The following is a 20,852-nucleotide window of genomic DNA, read 5'->3' as shown; positions in this document are numbered from 1 at the left end:
CCCACCCCATCCCCATCCCATCCCCACCCCATCCCCATCCCCATCCCCATCCCGTCCCCATCCCATCCCATCTCCATCCCCATCCCATTCCCATCCCCACCCCATCCCATCCCCATCCCATCCCCATCCCATCCCCACCCCATCCCTGTGCCCGCTCAGCCCTGTCCTGGCCCCATGCACAACTTGTGGCCCCGTTCCTGTTCCCGACCTCGGGGCCCCCTGGCACAGGGTGACAATGGGGGGAAGTCGGTGACACCGAGCACGGGGATGGGCAGGAAACCCTTTGGTTTGCGGAAAAAGGGAGGGGACGGGGGGGGGGAAGGGACGAGGCAGCATCCCGGCACCGCTGCGGTGCTGAAATGGGGGCACGGCCACGTGCTGCCCACCGACACTTGGGGACATCAGGGGAGAGCCCAAGTGCACGATGGCAGCAAGGACCCCAATTGTCACCCCCCGTTAGGTCCAGCCCCCCCGTGCTGTCCCTGGGGACAGCACCCATCAGGAGGAGCCGGGGGAACAGCTCTGGGGTGGGGGTCCCTGCTGGGGGGCGAGGGGAGAGCCCCTTGGAGGGGGGGCGGGCCATGGCAGGGGGTGCTTTGGAGGCACCAAGGCAGGGCTGGGGCGCTTTGGGGACGATCAGGTGCAGGGACTGGCGAGGGGTGGCGAGGACGGCGTGTCCCTGCGCCCAGCCTGTCCCCCCCGCCTGGAGACCCCATCCCTCGCCCTGCTGCCAGCTGGGACCCGGGGGCAGCCGCTGGGCAGGGACAGAGGGAGATCTGCCCGGTCCCACAGCGTGCGTATGGAGGGAGATGGACACTTATTTATTACACATAGCGAGTTTTAATATGCATCTATGTCCCTCTGGCAAACCTGCATCACGATCCGCCAGAGAAGAATCCGGATGAGGCCCCTGCGAGTGTCGACGTGAGCGCCCTGCGCTGCGCATGTATTAATTACATGTATGCATAATGCACGTATAACGCACATGCAGGCAGCACACGTATACACCGCAAATACAAACCCGTGCCCATGTGCACAGGGCTCATGCTCAGCACGTGCTTGCTGCCCCGGGGGCTGGAAGCTGCCACATCCAGCACCGTTTGTTCTCCGTGCCACAAGCCTGTCCCATCCCATCCCATCCCATCCCGTCCCATCCCATCCCCATCCCCATCCCCATCCCATCCCCATCCCCATCCCATCCCCATCCCGTCCCCATCCCCATCCCCACCCCATCTCCATCCCATCCCCACAGCCCACCCCGCTGCATGTTGCAGCCCCGTCCCCCATGGATGCTGCAGAGCACGGGGGGGGAGCTGTCTGGGTGCCCCCACTCCGGCTCTGCTGACCTGCACCATGGTGTCCCAGCACAGCAGCGAAGCCAAGTGCCACCTCCCCGTGTGTCCCCTGCTGGCTGTGACCCACGGCCACCCTGCTCGTCCCCATCCCTTGGGCCTCGTCAGGGCTCCGTTGGCCATCCCACTGCATGCAGGACCAGGACAGGGGACGGTCACCCTGGGCCAGTCTTTGTCCTCAGCCCAGCAGAGGAGCCCAGGGGACACAGGGCTGGAAACGCAGCCCTGTCCCTGGGACCTCTGGCACAGCCAGCGGCTCATCTGGCAGCCACGACTGGAGCAATGGGGAGAAACCGGGAGCTGGAGCTAGGAGGCAGCCAGGGAGGATCGGGGCAGGTCACTCATCCCCAGACCCCACCAGGCTCGGGCCAGCGGGATGGGATTGCTGCCAGAGTGAGCGGGAGCAGGAGCCGGGCGGCTGCCCAGGGAGGAAACGGGGGCTTCCACCAGGCAGCACCAACGCGCAGCCCCTGAGCCCCCTGCTGCGGCCACCACCCTGCAGCTCCATGCACCGAGTCACGAGGAAAGGTGGCGAAGTGGCCAGGGGGATGCACGCTCCCACGGCACGGGGACAGCCGAGGTCCTGGCGCAGGCACCCGGGGACATCCACGGGTGCTGGTGTGGCTCCGAGGCAGCCGTCCCTCGGCAGGCACCCCCGGAGAGAGGGGACCCGCCTCCAGCACCCCCAAACCATACAGGGGTGAGGGGATGGGGTGGAGGCAGGAGGGCGCAAGGAGCTGGGCGATGTGCTGCTGGACCCTCCCGCAGCACCGCGGGGCCAGGGCCGAGTCCCCCCCCGAGACACAGGCACACGCTGCCCTGTGGGGCCAGGCCTGGCAGGAACCATTTATTGGCAGCCCCGGTACAAAAAAAGCGTGGGTAGGTGCAGGCGAGGAAGCCGTGATGCAAAACCCAGCGCGCCGACAGCGCTGCCCCGCTCAGCAGCCGCCCTCCTGCGGCCCCATGCGCCCCGGTCCCTCCTTGCCAGGCTGCCACGGGGGCACCCCAGCTGGGGGAGGGAGGAAGGATGAATCTGTGGAGTACACGTGGGGGTCTTCAAACCCACCGGTGGGTGCTGCAGGGCCAGTCCGCGAGTCGGCGGCAGCGCCCCTGCTCCACCTCGGCAGCAGCTCGCTGGCACCAGCCTTAGTGCACGGTACAGGCCAGCTCCTGGAGGTGCAGGGATGTTTTCGTGTGAAACCAAAGTCTGCTTCCAGCCGTCAGCAGAGGAAAAAGCTTAAAACCACGACCCCCAAAGGCCGACCGCCAGCACACGCAGCAGCCCCAGCGCCGCGCCGAGCAGCGCTGCGCAGGACGCGGCTCCTCGGATGGTGGGCGCGGACAGGAACGGGCAGGAGCGGCCCTTGCTGAGCTCGTGCAGTTCACCAGTTCTGCACGTCACCTGGAAAAATGCTGGCAGAATACCAGCCGGTTGCAGGGCGAGCGCGGGCAGCCATCACCGCCGGAGAGAAACACAGAGAACGGGCGAGGGGAACGGGGCTGTGATCACTCACCCGACACGGGCTTCAGAGTGGAAACACTGTATTGACAGACTTTACAAAAGTTCTTACAAAACACAGTCACAAACCAGCAGCCGACGATACACAGCGGAAGAGACACTACTCACAGTCACCTTGGGAACAACACCACTGAGCTCCGAGAGAATTCAACCGATATTTACAGAGACGTCTGAAAAACTCCGGTAAGTTACCTCATACATTTAAGTGTTTTAGTTCAACAGTGAAGTATAGTGCCACACGTTTCCTTGTATTATAATAACAATAATAATAATAATAATAATAATAATAATAATAATTATCCTACTTCTAGGTTAACTAAAAACCAAACAGCTCTTTACAGGGGTTAGGAGAAGTTCCTTTCATTTGCCTGACTTACCTGAGTGTGAGACCAAACCCAGTCAAAAAATAAGGATAAAATCACCTTCATCGACAAGAGTTCCTATGACGGACCAGCGGCACCGTTCCCTCGGGCCAGAGGGAAACTGCAGCCTGACTGGCGCAAGCAACATCCTTCAAAAGAACAGAGACATCTCTTCTCCGGGCCAGACCCCCGACCGTGCCTCCGCGCACCCACACGCTGCCCTCCCGGCTCCAACTGCTGCAATGTCCTCAGCCCTTCCTCCTTCACGTCCTTGCCTCCTACACCTTTTTTTCTCACCTTGCTCCTTGCCGCTCTCCCCTCTCTGCTTTTCTGCCCTCGACACGTTCTGCGTCGCGCCCCTAACCGCGTCCCTCCTTCGCCTCTCTTCCCTGGCCCCGGCCCCGCGGCGCAGGGCTGCTGCTGGAGGTGCGGCAGCGCAGCCGGAGCGGCGGCTCCCCTCCCTCCCTCGCGTCCAGCCTCGCAGTGAAACGAGTGGGAAAGAACGAAAAGCGAAAGCTTGTCACTCCTCAGTATGCACAAAGATAGGTGGGGAAACACCTGCTAAATACAGACCCCAGAGAAGCTCCCAGGAGCGTTCCCGACGGGCAAAATCCAAACCTGCGCGGGGGGACAACTAGCACGAGGCCCGCACCGCTGTGGAAGTCCCACGCAACCCCGCAGGGCTCAAGAGGTGCCCAGGCCTTCGTGTCAGAGTTTTTACGAGGAATTCCTACGATGCTTCGACAAAGCGGGCTTTGTAGCATGACCACATGGATGAGCTGCGATACAAGTTCACCTCCCAGCACGTGCTGCACGTCCACCGGCTAGACCGTATCGTAACCGCGAGCCCTTCTGCCCGGCCACCCAGCGCGGCGCTACTGCTTAGTTTCTTTTTTCAGGCAGAAGTGGCCCGTCTGAGTGGCCGACTCCAGGTTGGGCTGCGACTCCTCCGTGGGCCGGGGGTTGCGGGAGTGGATTTTCTGGTGGCAATTCAGAGACTCTTTGTAGCGGAAATGCTTCCCGCAGACGGGGCACTGGTACGGGGTCTCCCCGGTGTGGACCCGCCAGTGCTTGAGCAGGTGGTCCCGCCGGATGAAGCTCTTCCCGCACTCGGTGCACTGGTACGGCCGCTCCCCCGTGTGGATGCGCTGGTGCCGGATGGCTTTGGAGAGGTCTCGGAAGTCCTTCCCGCAGTAGGTGCAGGTCAGCGGCCCGTCGCCCTTCCCCGTGTGGAGCTTCTGGTGCAAGATGAGGCTGACCTCCAGGCTGAAGCTCTCCTTGCACTGCGAGCAGGTGTACGGCCTCTCCACCATGTTGTTCGCCTGGTGCCTGACGAAGCCGTACTTGAAAGCGGAGCTCTTCTCCGAGTCGGCGCGCTTGGACGCCTTGGAGCGGGACTGGCCTTTCGGAGAGGTTTTGGATTTCTGCCTGAAGCTCTCCCCGGGCTCCAGGGAAGTGCAGGCTTCCTCACCCGCGTGCGCTCTCTGATGGGCAGCGAAGAGCTGCTTGTCCAGGAAGCTCTGCCCGCACTCGCAGCAGATGTACGGCCCCTCCACTGCGGCCGCTTCCTCGGCGGCGTCCTTCTTTGCCAAGTCTCTCCCGCGGCGAGCGGAGCGCCTCAGCCCGTTGCCCGTCGCGGCTCTCTGCTGCGGGGTCGACCCGCCCCGACTCTTGCCGCTCGGCTTTACCTCTTCCTCCGGGTTTGAGAAAACGTCTTCCCACTTTCCTGCTAACGAGCTAGGAAGCTCAAGGCTGTCAGGACCTTCCTCATCACACTGCTGCGCATCTGACGGAGCAGAGACATGCATGTCATTTCTTTGAGATAAGAACGGCCGCGTTATTTAGACCGCAACCCTTTGGGGGCAGAGGTGCTTTGTGCACCAGGATGGTACCTGGCACTACGGGGCTGCAAGCCCTGGCGGGAGCTGGCTAGGCAGTACCGCAATACAAATACAGCCCAAATATCATGACTTCTGGGGAAAGCTCAGACACTCTGGGGACCTCTCCATGTAACAGACCTCTCTGTTCAGCTAGGCAAAGGGAAAAAGCGGGTTTCTCAGCAAGAGGTAAACCAGAACGTGTCACTGAGGGCGTGTGGCACAGGATAAAAGCAAAAAAATGTAAAAAAAATTAAAAAAAGAGAAGGAGAGAGAGAAAGCAAGGGAATAAAACCTATTTTTCTTCTAGGCCTGTATGATGCCTAGGCCTAGGGCCGAATGATCTCTCATGATGTTAAAGGTAACTCAGAGCTCCTGCCAAGGACCCTGGCAAACAGAGGATGAAAAGAGCACGGAGGATCTGGGGGTAAAGGGGAAAGGCCTGACAAAGCCACAGGTTTCTGCAAAGCACGCGAAGGTGAAGGCATGCCCAGAGGTTGTGCGCCCAGAGCAGGCTGCTCATCGCTCCCTGCCTCTCCACTTGCTTGTCCCCTTGCCAAAGGTGTAAACGTGCAGTTTGAAAACGGGGCCGATTGGTACGGATCGGGCTGAAATTCTGGAAAAGCACCAGCCAGAGCAGGTCAGCTGCTTGTGAGAACAAGGCCAGGAAACCAGACACGTCCTAGCAGGATACGCTTCCCCAAGCGGCTTACGTGTTCCCCTGCCTCGAAGCAGGGACCTGGGGTGACAGGCAGCAGCACGGTTGTGTCTTCTGCCGTGCCACAAAGCCTCACACTTGGCTGACGCAGGAAGCTGTGAAAAATATCCCTTTACATATTCGTGGAAGCCTCGTGAGAACATTGCTGCTAGAGCCACTGAAGCTTGCCTGCCCACCTCCGCCTCCAAGCTGGCCAAAGGCGCTGCCTCGCTGAGCTGACCCCGTGCGGGCGGCCCGCACCCCCTAGGGAGCCCTCAGCTGCTTTGGCAGCCCCCTGCTCGCGTACCGGGGCTCCTTCAGCACGCGTGCCATCCGTCTGCGATGTCTGTCGTCCAGCTCCATGCCGAGCCCGAGGCGAGGCTGGCAGGGACCGCCGTGACGGCAGGGTCTCATGCGGGGACCGTCCCCGGCCAGAGCCAGGAGCCCGAGCCCGCCTCTCCCTGCCCCTCCACCTCTGCGCAGCGCTCAGCGAAGCTCTGCGCTTCCAACTCACATGTACTGGGGGCCTCCATGCTCTCCTCCTCCTCGGAGCCGTCGTGACTTTCAGCCAGAGTCTCTTCGTATTTACCCCACGAGCTGTCGTCGGGACCAGGAAAGGAAAACTCTGTGCACAGAGGGAAGGACAGCGTGAGTTTACGCTCACGCCCTGCAGCTGCTTTACAGGGGATCTCAGGGACGACGGCAGCAGCGGGTAGGAGCCAACGAGGAGGACAAAGCCACCCTGACCTGCAGGACCATGCTGGCAAAACGCATCGGCAGAAGCAAGGAGAAGAGCACAGACAGGCTGCGGCTGCTTTCCGTCACCCCACCGAGTCCCGGGAACTTTATGGCTCACCAGTGCTGGGGTCTGTGGGAGTTTCTCCTCCCTCAGAGTCCTCCTGGTCCTCGGCGTTGGGATCCTCTCCTTGCTCAATCCGCGACAGGAGGTCGGGTTTTGAAATGGCAGTGTCTGCGTGTGAAAAGAGGGATCAGAACGTTTCCCTTGCCTCGCGGGACAGAGACTCCTCAACCTTTGCCCACCGACCTTCCTTCGCTGCTGGGGAGGACGGGTAATGGAAAGAGAGGCTTAGGAAGATGCTCTCACACACCTGCACCGCTCACCTTGTCTGGGCCCTGGGAACATGAGCGGACTGCGGGAGCACACGCTGCTCAGGTGAGGAGCACCTCCCAGCCTGCAGCGTGAGGAGGAGAATAAGAAAATGCATCTGTGCTTACCTCCAGGCTTCCTCTCTTCTCCTCTGTGCTAAGGTCCGCGGATCCATTGCAATGGGAGCTTCAGCTTGGGGACAGAACCAGAGCTGTCAGCCAGCGGCAGCAGCGGAGGTGCCCTCCCCACACGGTTCCCTCCGGCCCCGGATTGCCACAGCCAGAACCGTTCCTTCCTACTCGTCCGAGGCACAGGCTGCTTGTGGATTTTGGTGCGGGAAAGGGGAAAAATCACAATCTCTCCTAGCAGGGAGAGCGGAAAACTTAATTTTTGAAACAACAAGCGTTTGTCTCTGGGCATTCATTTCCACCACTGCTCTACTGGATCCGTTAGCCTTATGCGAGGACCTCGCCTCCAAACCCAGTTACTCAAGAAAAGGAAACCTTCAGATTAAGCACAGATACATTTTTCTAAGCTCCAGGCTCAGACCCACAGCTCCCTTCCAGTAGGACCGTTACGTTCCTCTGCACCCAGAGTAGGATGCGGGATCGGTTTTTAACCAGGAGAACGGGGGCAGTATTTATCCTTTACCTTTTTCTCTTGTGCATGAGAACGATCTAAATGATTAAAAAAATAATTAAAAAAAAAAAAAAAAAAGGAAAAAATGGAAAAAAAAAAACAGGCTGAAAGGCCCTGGATTGCCCAGAACTGAGGGCGGGATGGTTGTCTACCAGGGATGTCATTGCTCCCAAGTGCTGCACAAGGACGCTCAGCCAAGGCAAGACCATTTCTCAAAACACAGGAGCTCCGAAACCCTCGTGAGGGCAGCATGCCTCCAGAGGTGCAGCACAGCAATGGCCCGCAGCCAGCACGGGAAGGCGCCCGCAGGGCATGTTCCTGCAGCCTCGAACGCGCTGCCCTGAGCCCTCTGGCTCTCCCTGAGAGCTGCAGAAGCAGATATTAAAAAATCTTGGTACAGAAACATTCCCCGGCATGAGGCTGGGGCCAGGCAGAGCGCTCAGGTGGACAACCCTCGCTCTGCTTCCTCAGGAAACCTCTGCTGCCGGAGGGGCTGATCACCTACAGTCGGGGCTCGAAGGAACCCGAGGCAGGGCACCCCCCTGCTGCTTGCACTCGCCCGAAGCGGCAGCGGGCTGATGCCCCCAGCGCAGTGGATCTGTGGACCTTTGCGGGACCAAGAAGCTCCCCGTTCTCCCCATCACCACTGAGCTCGAGGGTCTGCGGCTTCCCCTCTTCACAACCCAGGTCCTCGCCCAGCTCCTACCGGCCACAGAGATGGGGTCACTGCGGTGATGCTCACACCGTCCGTCCCCTGTGCACCTAGCGTGCTGAGGACGGACCCGCTCAGCACCCACCCTCCCCGATCCGCCAGGCACAGCCTGGCCCTGGAAGACCTGGGACGTCAGCAAGCGCGGGGCAAACCCCAGCCAGACTTTACCCATCGAGATCACGGCCTCGTAGTTGCCTTTCATGATATGCCTGTACAGCTCTTTCTGCCACTCGTTCAAGTTCTTCCACTCCTCCTCCGAGAAGCTAAACGAAGCGTCACTGAACGCCACCGGGACCTGCAATTAGAAGCAACGCATGCTCAGCTGTTTTGCCTCTTGCTGAAGAAAACATCTGGGGACGTTTCCTCACTCAAACTCCTACACGTCTCGTTCCTGCCCCGTGCCTCAGCTCAGGCAGCCCGGTGAAGGGATACGATGGGGTTTTCCCCCGTCGCCTGCCTACCCCTCGCGCCCCATTCACCCTCCCCGTGCTGCAGGCAGTGCCACTCGCCGGGCACACAGCACAGGCTCGCTTCTCACTTCGTTTTTGATACAATTCTGCAGCAACCGCCTCCGAAGAGGAACTGGGCGCCCCGGGCAGGCACGTGGGGCTGAGCCACGCCGTGTCACGCTTGGCGTGATTCGAGCACCGACCCATCCGTGCCAGGGGATCCACGGCCCCACATAGGGTGTGAGCACCACGGACACGTGCCGAGGGGCACGTAACCACACTAAAGGACCCGTGCTGGTGCTCAGCGAGCAGGCAAGCCGTGTCTTGATGGGCCAAGCCGCACCACGGCCGTCCTTCAGCGTGGCTGCTGGTGGGGGTTTCTGTGTCCCATACAGGAGATGGGGCGGTGGCACTGGGGTCAGCGGGCACCGTTACCTTGGGGACCTCGCCCTTGGCGCCGGGGGGAAGGCGCAGGATCCAGAAGTTCCTGTTCCTCAGCAGGTTCTCCATGTTCTCCAGGCGCTTCTGCAGCTGCCCGTACTCCTGGATGAGGGTGCCCAGCGCCGTCCACTTGCTCTCCAGCTGGTTGCCGAACTCCACGGCCGTCTTCTCGCAGCCGATCAGCTTGGTCTCGGCCATCCGCATCCGGCCCTCCAGGTTCATCAGCTGCGCCGCCTGCGCGTCCACCTTCCTGTCCACCGCCTGCACCTCGGTCACCAGCGTCAGGGACAGCTCGGCGGCCGGCAGCTCGGCCTCGCCGCCGGGGCCCTCCTCGGGGGCTGCCAGGGGTTGCTCCAGAGCCAGCTCCTGGGGCTCCATCGCCCACTCCAGGTCCTGCGGGGCGGGAGGGACAAGGCCGAGCCGTGGCACCGCTGCCCGCACCACCGTGGGGCGGGGGGGCGCCGCCCCCAAGAACCGGGAGGGAACCGGGAGAAGGAACCGGGGCAGCGGGCGCTTACCTGCGCGGGGGCCCAGTCGGCCATGGCCCGGCGGGGGGCGAAGGGTGGGGGGCGAAGGGCGGGGGTGGGGGGCGAAGGGCGGCGGGGGGCGAGCGGCGGAGCGGTGCCGGCGCCTGCTCAGCAACGGCGGCGGCGCGGGGCGGGCGGAGAGGGCAGCGCGGCCATGCCGAGAGCGCGGCGCACGCTGGGAGGGGAGGAGGAGGAGGAGGAGGAGGAGGAGGAGGAGGAGGAGGAAGAGGAGCAGCGACCCCTGGCGGGGAGGGGGGGGGAAGGGGGAGGTGGTCGGTGCTGCGACAGCCGGGGATGCTACTGCAAACGGTGCGGCTGCAAGCGGTGCGAATGGCAAGAGCTGCAACACCCGGCGCTGCAACACCCGGCACTGCAACACCCGGCGCGGCAACACCCGGCACTGCAACACCCGGCACTGCAACACCCGGCGCGGCAACACCCGGCACTGCAACACCCGGCACTGCAACACCCGGCACTGCAACACCCGGCACTGCAACACCCGGCGCTGCAACACCCGGCACTGCAACACCCGGCACGGCAACACCCGGTGCTGCAACACCCGGCGTTGCAACACCCGTCACTGCAACACCCGGCACGGCAACACCCGGTGCTGCAACACCCGGCGCAGCAACTGCGAACGGTGTGACAGCTGGTGCTGTGACACCTGGCACTGCAAAACCCAGTGCTGCAACAGCCAACACTGCAACACCCGGCGTTGCAACTGCAAACGCTGTGATTGCGAGCACTGTGACCAACCTGGCGCTGCAACACCTGGCACTGCAACTGCAAACGGTGCGACACCCAGCACTGCAACACCCCGTGCTGCAACTGCAAACGGTGTGACAGCCGGTGCTGTGACACCTGGCACTGCAAAACCCAGCACTGCAACAGCAAACGCTGCGATTGCGAGCACTGTGACCAAGCCGGCACTGCAACACCCGGCACTGCAACACCCGGCACTGCAACACCCTGCTCTGCAACACCAGCACTTCAACGGCGAACGCTGCAACATCCAGCATTGTAACTGCAAAAACAGTGCAGCTGTAAGCGGTGTGAATTGCAAGGACTGCAATTGCAAGCTGTGTGACACCCGGCACTGCAACAGCCAACACTGCAACTGCAAACAGTGTGGCTGCAAACTGTGTGAATTGCAAGCACTGCAATTGCAAGTGGTACAACACCCGACACTGCAACAGCCAACACTGCAAAACCCGGTGCTGCAACTGCAAACACTGCAACAGCCGGTGCTGCACCACTCGACACAGCAACTGCAAACAGCCAGCACCGTAACTATAAATGCTGCAGCTGCAAGGACTGCAACACCCAGCACTGCAGCTGCAAACGCTGCAACTGTGAGCACTGCAACACCCGGCACTGCAACACCCAGCACTGCATCAGCAACACTGCAACACCCAGCACTACAACACCCCACCATGTAACACCCGGTGCTGCACCTACTGCATGTGCTGCACCCAGCACTGCACCCACTGCAACACCCAGCACTGCAGTACCCAGCGCTGCCCCCAGCACTGCAACACCCAACACTGCCACTACTGCACCCAGTACAGTGACACTGCACCCACCGGGACACCCAGCACTGCACCGCCCACTGCAATACCCAGCACTGCATGCGCTGTGTTCTGCGTCCCAAGGTAGCTGTGTAGTCAAAACAAGGAGATGAGTGGACAGGAGCAGGCCTCGCTGTTCCAAAATAAGGCGGAAGCTGGAGAAAAGCAGGACGAGCAGTGTGGGAACAGTACAACAAAGATCACAGGTTCTCGAAACAGAAGAAAGGAGAAATTAAAGGGCTGAAAAAAAGAGAAAAAATATACATAGGTGGTAAGGAGGAGCGTCGAGCAGCTTGGGAACCTGCAGTACTCAGTGAGGAGATGGGGGGGGATCAGGGGTCGGGGAACAGGGAAGAGAAGGTTCGGAGTTGTTTACCAAATGCGCTCCTGACCGACGGGACGCCCGCCACAGCAATGGCGAATAAAATACCTTCTCAGAAGGTCCTGTCTGAAGAAAATTGTTTGAGCTGTTTTCTCACACCAGGCATCACGTCCACACGTCTTTTAAACACCTCCGGGGATGGAGATTCCACCACCCCCCTGGGGCAACCCGTTCCAATGCCTGACAGCTCTTTCTGAGAAGAAATGTCCCCTAATTGTTTTAATTGTTGAAGAGTAGTGCTCTTTGGTCAATTCTTTGTTTTAATTGTTGAAGAGTAGGGGCTTGACCTTTCCATGTTTCCACTCACCAGGGACATGGCCCAGTGCCAGGACTTTTCAGCTATGATGGAGAGAGGCTTGGCAGCTCCATCAGCCAGTTGCCTCAGGCCCCTGGGATTCATGCCACCAGGTCCCACAGACCTGTACCTGTTTAGATTCATCCGGTGGTCTCAAACCTGCTCTTCACTTACAGCGGGTGGGACTTTGCTCCCCCAGCCTCCATCTACGGGTTCAGGGACATGAAGGACCTGGGAAGCCCGGCCACCAGTGCAGATGGAGGCAAAGAAGTCGCTGAGTACCTCAGCCTTCCCCACGTCTGCCGTTACCAATTACTCAGATGTAGAAACTCACTCCCAGCATAAGAACTTAGCCCCCTCTAATCGCTCACCCTCCCATTTTCACCCCTCAGTCTATTTCCACAAGGGCTGAAGGTGCAGGTGGCCCCCGGGGACTCCTCGGGCAGCCGAAGGGAGCCGTGTCCTCCCTTGTGCTGCTCCTCGAGGCTCTGTGCAGGAGGTGCCACCTGTCACACAGGGCTGGGATGGGAACGAAGCACTCACACAGCCCTGAGAACTGGCAAGAGCTGTTTATTGCCGGGATCTTGCAGGCAAGCCTGCGGGATGCCCGTGAGATTGGGGGCTCCAGGCTAATGCCTGGGATGGGGCCTGAGCAGCCAGCAGGGAGCTGCCCGGGCACTGCTGAGCTGCACTTGGTGCCTCCCGATGGCACCGGGTGAAGACGTGCCGGGGCAGTGCCGGGTCCCTTCTGGCTGCGGTGGCTCCACTTCCATTGCCTCCTCCGTATCTTCTGGTGGATCCAGCTCCAGGGACTGCCTGGGAGATGTCCTCACGTGGGGAAGGAGCAGGGTTGGGGGGCTGAGGGACCCTTTTCTGGGGCTGGCTCCCCCGGGCCCTTTGGCTTGCCTGAGAGCAAGGCAGCCCCTTGCCCACAGGGACTGCCCCGCACCTCCTGTGTCCCACACGACGTTTTCCAGCTCAGGCTCTAGCCTCTCAGCAGTGTAACACAGAATCACAGAAGCATTAAGGAAAACACCGCCAAGATACCTGGTCCAGCCACCCCCTAGCACCAATGTCACCACTAACCCATGTCCCCAAGCACCACGTCCAACCTCTCCTTGAACACCCCCAGGGACGGTGACTCCACCAACTCCCTGGGCAACCCGTCCCAACGCCCGACTGCTCTTTATTATATATTATTAATACTATCTATTACCTATTATTATTATCTATTTTCTAAATAATATCTGTTTTCTAACATCCAGCTGACATCGAGATTTACTTCTTCAAAAATGAAAATTAATTCCGCTTTATGTAGATACTTGAAAAATTACTAAACCTGGGGGGGAAAAAAAAAAAAAAAAGTGTTCTTTTTTGAAATAGAAAATAATTCACTTAAATTTCATTGAGATTTGCTGCTTCTAAAATGAAAGCGAATTCTGCTTTATGCAGATATTTGAAAAAATAATAAACTTGGTGGGGAAAAAATAAGCGTTCTTTTCTGAAAGAGAAAATAATTCACTTAAATTTCACCAAGCAGGGTTGGAAGTGGGTGGGCTTTGAGGTCCCTTCCCACCCGAGCCCCTCTGTCCTGGTGGGACTGGGATGCTGGGGGCCGTGCCAGGGTTTTGTCCAGCCCAATAGATGCCAGCTTGGCAAAACCCACTGCGAGTCCCACCAGCAGGCGCTGGGCACAAAAATTGCTGGAATCCGGGGGGATTTTTCATCTCAAGGGAGCTGAGAGCACAAGGAGGGGCGGGAGGGCTAATCCTGCTGCAGGAATCAGCAACACCACCCAAGCTGATGGGTTTTCCTCCACCGTGGGCCAGTTTACTCTGATCAGGGTGTCCCAGAAGGACACGGGTGCTGGGACCAGCCTGGCTGAAAGCACAGCGGGGCATTGCAGCCCCAGGGGCATCACCGTAGGGAAAGGCGCCTTAGCACCACGCTCATCAGCACGGGGCCGAATCCTCAGCCCGTCCTCAGTCATTGGGCTCCTCGTCTTCACCCTGCATCTGGCAGGGTGCAGGCTGGAGCCCCAGCGAGATGGGGATGTGGAGAAATTGGCATTCAGCATCCGCTCTCAGCGCTTGAGCATCTCCGGGCCTTGGCCACCGCTCTGCCTGTGTCCTCGTGCTGGCGTGAGACGTCACGGCAGCAGAGGGCAGCCCGAATATCTCCAGTATCCCCAGGGCACTCGGTGGGACAGCAGGGGACAGCTGCGTGGTGGCATCGTGGAAACGAGACCAAAGATCCGGGTCTTGCTCTGAGACCCGTGCCTGCTGCTGCAGCTGATCAAATCTCTGCAGGTAAGGGCAAATATATGCATACATATTTCCAAACACACCAAAATATGTATAGCAAACCACCAGAAATTAAATAATAAACACGGAGGTGTGTTCCAGTGTGGTGGAGGGCCAAAATCCCCTGCTGGGAAGCAAACGCAGCTCCCTGCGAGGACAGGAAAACCTGGGGAGAGGTGGGAGCCCAGGAGGGGATCGTTGCGTTGTCCTGGTGCTGGTGGGGCACAGGGGCATCCCAGGCGCTCAGGGTGCCTGTCCCCAGCCCCAGCTGCATTCGGGAGTTGTGCCTTTATTTTTCATGAATACGTGCTCAGCAGTGTCACTGGGGCAGCCTGCTAGCAGAAAGAGCCCAGGCAGCTGAATTTCCTCCGATGAGGAGATGTCAGTTCCAGATCTGAGATGCTGGGAAGGCGATTTTCCTTTCTCTTTCTCCATCCCCAGCTCAGAAATGCAGTTTTCCTGAGAAAATGCTGACTGATCCGGGCCGTGATTGACTCCCCTTGACTTTTAGAGGTGCACCGAGCAGCGCTGTGAGCTGTGGGCTGACGCTTCCCAGCCTGCTGGATGGGGAAGATGCACATGAGAGGCTGAACCTGCACCTCCTGGAGGAGGCAGGCACCAGGGGAGGCACCCAGCCCCAAAACTGGGTCCCAAAAGCCATCGGGAGCCCATCCTGAGACCTTTCTTCAGCAGCCAGCTCTGTGCTGTCCTCAGGGCTGTCCCCATTCTGGAAATGGCCACGGGCAACCTGCTCCAGGTGGCCCTGCTTGGGCTGGACCCGGTGATCTCCAGGAGTGTCCCCAAGCTCTCTGGGCAGCGCTTGGGACAAGGGGGCCGTGCCACCAGTCCCGGCTCAAGCACCGAGGGTTTCAAGCTTCATTCTTTCCTTGCATCTCCCCAGAGAGCTACTGCACGCTCACCCCGAAGGAGGCAATGGCTCAAGGTCTCTTGCCAGGACAGCGGATCCCAGCCCATTTTGGACGGACAGACGGAGGACAGAGGACAGACAGAGGACAGACGTCGTGCCACAGCTCACCACCAGCGCCTGCGAAGGGCAGGCACAGCGCTGCGTGGCTGGGAGGGTCTGCAAAGAGCTGGGCCCTGCTCCCACTGCTGGGGGGATTGAACAGAGAAAACGCCCCGTGTCCACCCCAAAACACCCCGAGGGTTCCAAAAGGAGAGGTTTTATGCCTCCTGGGCCACCTCTTTCCCCGTTTCCAGAAGCGGGGCACGGGAAGCGTCCCTGCCCAGAGGCGCTCGGTGTGGCAGCGTGAGAAGCAAGGCTGTGTTTTTGCAGTGGAGAATTACTTTTCCGTGTGTGGTGGTTTTACCGTGCTGAACACCACCACCGCTGTCTCACTGCCCCTCCTCAGATGGGGAGGGGAAGAAGTAAAGGAAAGAACAACTCATGGGCTGAAATAAGGATAATTTAATTAAAGAGAAAAAATATTAGCAAGGAAATATTACTATTAATGAAACAATTCAACTAAAGGGAAAAAAGGGAAAGGGGAAGAGGGAGGGGGAAAGGGAATAACAAAACAAAACAAGTAAAGGCTGTGTGGAAGTGCAGAGGAAAGAAATTACTCTCTACTTCCCACAAATGAGCGATGCTTGACCACGTCCTTGAAGCAGGGCCTCAACGCACGTAGCCGGTGTTCGGGAGGAGGACAGACGTTCTCGCACCGAGAGCCCACCCCTCCCCTCTTCTTCCTTTTTCCACCTTTTTTTGCTGAGTGTGACATCATATGGTACGGAATATCCCTCTGGTTGGGTTAGGTCAGCTGCCCTGGGGATGTTCCTTTCTGTGTCCCAAGGTAGCTGTGCAGTCATAACAAGGAGGAATGCTCAGGCCTCGCTGTTCCAAAATAAGGCGGAAGCTGGAGAAAAGCAGGGCGAGCAGTGCGGGAACAGTACAACAAAGATCACAGGTTCTCGAAACAGAAGGAAGGGGAAATTAAAGGGCTGAAAAGAAGAGAAAAATTGTACATAGGTGGTATGGAGGAGCGTCGAGCAGCTTGGGAACCTGCAGTACTCAGTGAGGAGACGGGGGGGGATCAGGGGTCGGGGAACAGGGAACGGAAGCTGAGGGTTTGTTACTGAAATGTGCTCCTGGCTGACGGGACGCCCGCCACAGCCATCGCGAAGAGAACAGCTTCACCGAAGGTCCTGTCTGAAGAACACTGAGATGTTTCTCGCGCTCTGACGTCATCGCACAGGCCTGTGACGTCACCCCCACGGCGCTCTGACCTCACCTCACGCACCGCTCTGATGTCGCCACACACCTCTGTGGTGTCACCTCACAGTGCTCTGGCGTCATCCCACAGCCCTGTGATGTCACCCACGCCGCTCTGACGTCACTCGAACTCTCTGACGTCACCCCCCAACTCTCTGACGTCACCTCCCAGGCCCGGCCCCGCCCCGCCCCGCCCTGGACCCGCCCCCCCCAGCACGCGCCGCTCCCGCCCCGCCCCCCCCCCCGCCCCGCCTCCGAGCCGGGTCCCCGGGACGGCCCCGCCCCTCCCGGCCCCGCCTCGATTGGCAGGCTCCTCAGCCAATCCGCGCGGCGCCCCTCGGCGGCGGACCAATGGGCGGGGCGGAGAGAGGCGGGGCGGGGCGGGGCGCGCGCTCCCGCCGCTAGCAGCGGGGCCGGGCGGGGCGGCGGCGGCGCGGAGCGGAGCGGGCGGGGCCGGGGCCGGGCCGGGTACGGCACCGCCACCGCCACCGGCCTCAGCCTCGGGGCCTGCTCCCGGTGCTCACCGGGGCCTGGCGAGCCGGTACCGGCCGCCGTCTATTCCCGGGCGGCCCCGGTGCCCGCCGCGGGCATCGCCGCCGCCCCGTTACCCGGCCGGTACCGCGGGATCCCGGAGGTGCTGACAGCCCCGGCCGCCGCCACCCAGCCCCGGTGCCTCCGCTAGGGCCGGCCGGGCACCGGGCAGCGCTCCGTCACGGCGCCGTGCACCGGGGAGCGGCGGCGCATCACGGAGCCGCCGTGCGCTGCCGCCGGTCCCCGCCGTGCGCATCCGTTACCGGCCGCCCGTCCCCCCCCGCAGGGCCCGGCATCACGGCGGCCGTGTCACCCCCCGAGCGGAGGAGGCCCCGCGGGCACCGGCACCGGGACGGCGCCATGAAGGAGGGCCGCGAGCGCCTCGTCGCCCTGGGTAAGGCGCGGGGGGCTCCCGGGGGGCTGCCGTACCCTGCTGCCACGGTGCCACCACGGGACGGGGCCTCGGTGCCGGTAGGGTACGGCGGCACCCAGCTGGAGCACCGGGAGCGGGCACGCAGCCCCCCGGCACGCAGCCCCCTGGCACGCAGCCCCCCGGCCAACCCTTCCCAGGGTGAACCGGGACAGGGTGGCACCAGGGCCGGAGAAGGGAGCTCGGGGACAGGCTGCCCCTAGGAGAACGGGGAGCGCGGTAAGGTGTCGGGCCAAATCCTGCGGGATTTGCAGGGTTTTGCCCCAAACGCACCCGTGTCTCCGCAGGGGAATGGCTGGGGACGAAGGCGAGGAGCGAGGAGGGGGAGTCGGAGCCCGGCACCGTGCAGGAGCAAGGCTGCAGCCACGGCGGCGTCCCTGAGCCGAGCCCCAGTGTGGGTGACGGGGGCTTCATCCCCCTGCCAGCGTTCGCCGAGAGCCCTGGCGCGCAGCCGGGGCGGCCGCTGCACGAGTGCGCCGAGTGCGGCTTCGGCACCGAGCAGAAGCCAGACCTGGTGCGGCACCCGCTGGCACGCACCGCTGGCTGCTCCTACGTCTGCGGTGCCTGCGGCCGGGGCTTCGCCCGGCGCGGTGGCCCCGCGGCACGGCTGGCTGGAGGCCCCCCCGGTGCCAGCGGGTGCCCCGGGGCGGAGGTGGGGGCACCCCGCAAAGAGCGCAAGGAGCTGTCGCTGACGGAGAAGGTGCGCGTGCTGGAGATGCTGGACGGCCCCAAGGTGTCCCAGAGCGAGCTGGCCAAGCGCTTCGGGGTGTCGCAGCCCCAGATCTGCCGCATCATCAAGAACAAGGAGCGGATCCTGAGCGAGTGGCACCAGAACAGCAACCCCGAGCGCAAGCGCAAGCGGGAGGGCAAGGACGTGGCCGTGGAGGCCGCGCTGCTGCGCTGGGTGGAGAGCGCCCGCGCGGCTGAGCTCCCCGTCAGCGGCCCGCTGCTGCAGGTCAAGGCCAAAAACCTGGCCGAGGCGCTGGGCAAGCCCGGCTTCGAGCCCAGCGGCAACTGGCTGGCCCGCTTCAAGCTGCGCCACAACATCGCCCTCGAGAAGCCGCCGCGGGAGAGGGGGGACGCGGAGCAGCCTGCGGCCGAGCGCTGGGCCAGCGCGGTGCTGCCCGACCTGCTGCGCAGCTACGCGCCCTCCGAGGTGTACAGCTGCGGGGAGACGGGGGTCCTCCTGCAGACCACCGCCCCGCTGGCCGAGGATGAGCCGGCTGGCCCCAGCGGGCGGCTGACGCTGCTGCTCTGCGCCAACGCCGACGGCTCGGAGAAGGCGGCGCTGCGGGTGGTGGGGCAGAGCCCCCGGCCCCGCTGCCTGCGCGGCGTTAACCTGCAGCACATGCCCTGGAGCTACCGCGCCAGCAGCCTGGCCCGCCTGACCGCCCCCCTCTTCGCCGAGTGGCTGCAGGACTTCAACGAGGAGATGCGGCGCAAGGGGAAGAGCGTCCTGCTGCTCCTCGACAAGCGCGAGGCGCACCCCTACCTCGAGCTCTCCAACGTCAGGATGGTCTTTGTGCCGCCCGCCGCCGCGCTGGCACAGCCCCTGGACCGCGGCATCGCCAGGGACCTGAAGGGCCACTACCGGCGCCGGCTGCTGACGCGGCTCCCGGCGGCGCGCGGTTCGGAGCCGCCGAGCCTCTTGGATGCTCTGCACATGCTGGTGCAAGCCTGGGGCGACGTGCGCCCGGGGCTCATCGCCAGCTGCTTCCGTGCCGCCGGCTTCAGCCCCGACGCCAGCCCCGACACGCTGCTGGCACCCGTCCGGTTCGGCCAGGAGCAGATCGAGCGCTTCGTGCTGATGGACGAGGGGCTGGAGCGCCTCGGGGAGCCGGCAGATGCCGAAATGGCCGAGGTGGCGGACTGGGACGGGGGGACGGCGGAGGGCGAGGATGCGGGGGCACTGGTGGCGGTGCAGCCCTGCCCCTCGGAACCCGAGGTGTGGGACAGCCTGGCCACGCTGCGGCGGTACCTGGAGTGCCGGGCCACCTCCCCGGACCTCTTCCAGGCCTTCTATGCGCTGGAGGACGCTGTGCACACCTTGTCCACCAGCGCTGGGCGAGCCCTGCACCGGGACGCCTGTGCCAAGCAGTGAGCCGGGTGCGTGCTCAGCCGCGGCTCCGCGAGCTGGGGCAGCAGCAGCAGCACCCGCTGCCACCGCCGAGCTGCCCAGGCAGGAACGTTGCTGTTGATGGAGTGGAACAAGGATGCTGCTGCTGTGTTGGCGGTGTCCCCATGCCCTGGGGTCTTTCCTGAGCTGGTGCAGCCGATCCCGGGGAGCAGGCGGCCGGGGGCTGCTCCCCCCGCGTGGAGCCCGGAGGTCTGCAACGGGTGCATTAAACCGGAGCGTCAGCAATCCGCAGAGCGGGTGGTGGTTGTCGTCATTTAAGCGAACTTCAATCTGCAACTAACTGCAATCAGCAGAGCCGCCGCGCTCCCCACCGAGCGCCTCCGGGCTGGGGTTTTGCTGCTGACAGCAGCCGTGCCACCCCGAGCCTCCCTTTGTTCTGTCACCCTGGGCTGGGGACGTGGGCTGCCTGCCCCAGGGGCACTGCGGCTGCTCCCCACGCCCCACAGATGGCACCCGTGGGTGCCCTGGGGGACCCTGCACAGCCCCCCCCATGCGTGTAGGGCCCCCAGGCACCCTGTCCCCATGCCCTGCTGCACCAGGATCCAAGACTTGGGATGGGACAGGGCCGTCCCCACAGCTCTGGGGCACCCCGGGGAACCTCATGCCCCCCACCCCACCAGCCCTTGGAGCCCCCTGGGACCCAGGGGAAGGGTCAGCCCCGGCGTTAGGGAGGTCAGACTGGTAAAGGGCACCTTGGTTCCAGTACAAACTGGGTCCTGCTGGGTCATTGCCCCAAAAGGTGATGCTGGTGGGGACACAGACGGGCGCCGGGCAGCACGGGGAGAGCTCAGTGTGGGACAGTGACAGAGGGGGGGCACGGGGCATTTTGGGCAGGGGGTGCCCGTTGGGACACAAGTGGGGCAGGACACACGAGAGGTGCCCACTGGGGTTCCAGGGGCAGGGGTCTTGAGGTGCCCAGTGGGGTGCAGCGAGCAGGGTGGGCAATGGGTTTGGGGGTGCGGGGGCAGCTGACCCAGGCAGGATTCATTGGGGTGCACCGGGGGGGTCCCCTGGAGTATCACCGTACACAGTGCACCGGGCAGGATGCACCCGGGTGATGTTGGGGTGCATGGGGTGTAAGGGGGCACCCTTTGTGTTGCACAGGGTGGGGTGCGCATGGGTGCCCATGGGGGTGCTCAGTTCACCCAGGGGTACCTGTGGGGGGGCACAGGGCAGAGGTGGGGGGCACCCCTCGTGCTGCATGGGGCAGCGAGCATCATTGGGGGGCATGGGATGGGGTGCAATGGGTAGGAATCACGGAGAGGTGCCCATCTGGGAGCTGGGGGGGGG

General features: G+C 62.2%; 2 protein-coding genes across 2 annotated transcripts in view; one reads left to right on the top strand and one right to left on the bottom strand.

The window, feature by feature from the left end:
- The window catches only part of LOC118163162 (zinc finger protein 777-like), a 16,668-nt gene extending 6,883 nt beyond the window's left edge, over positions 1-9,785 (bottom strand). The window contains exons 1-7 of the mRNA XM_035319671.1: positions 9,675-9,785; positions 9,151-9,549; positions 8,435-8,561; positions 6,664-6,777; positions 6,322-6,432; positions 4,113-5,019; positions 2,617-2,743 (exon numbers count right to left, since the gene is read on the bottom strand). Coding sequence (XP_035175562.1) covers positions 2,617-2,743; positions 4,113-5,019; positions 6,322-6,432; positions 6,664-6,777; positions 8,435-8,561; positions 9,151-9,549; positions 9,675-9,698 — 1,809 coding nt within the window. The 5' untranslated portion in view covers positions 9,699-9,785. The remainder of the gene's footprint in view (positions 1-2,616; positions 2,744-4,112; positions 5,020-6,321; positions 6,433-6,663; positions 6,778-8,434; positions 8,562-9,150; positions 9,550-9,674) is intronic.
- A 7,220-nt stretch (positions 9,786-17,005) lies between these two features.
- On the top strand, positions 17,006-19,796 carry LOC118163226 (tigger transposable element-derived protein 3-like). The gene is made up of 3 exons (XM_035319749.1): positions 17,006-17,031; positions 17,238-17,389; positions 17,713-19,796. Exons 2-3 carry the CDS (start codon positions 17,356-17,358, stop codon positions 19,524-19,526), a joined length of 1,848 nt encoding a protein of 615 aa, XP_035175640.1. The 5' UTR covers positions 17,006-17,031; positions 17,238-17,355; the 3' UTR covers positions 19,527-19,796.
- The last annotated feature ends 1,056 nt before the right edge of the window (positions 19,797-20,852 follow it).

This window comes from Oxyura jamaicensis, chromosome 2, assembly GCF_011077185.1.
Source record: "Oxyura jamaicensis isolate SHBP4307 breed ruddy duck chromosome 2, BPBGC_Ojam_1.0, whole genome shotgun sequence".
In the NCBI taxonomy this organism is placed as follows: Eukaryota; Metazoa; Chordata; class Aves; order Anseriformes; family Anatidae; genus Oxyura; species Oxyura jamaicensis.
Note: the sequence above shows the minus strand (reverse complement) of the source record. Positions and strands in the feature narration are given on the sequence as shown.

Bases quoted from the DNA above. Each gene is read 5' to 3' on its own strand.
- LOC118163226 (XM_035319749.1), top strand. From the start codon at position 17,356: ATGAAGGAGGGCCGCGAGCGCCTCGTCGCCCTGG. The intron at 17,390-17,712 runs GTAAGGCGCGGG...GTGTCTCCGCAG, and splicing joins CGAGCGCCTCGTCGCCCTGG to GGGAATGGCTGGGGACGAAG.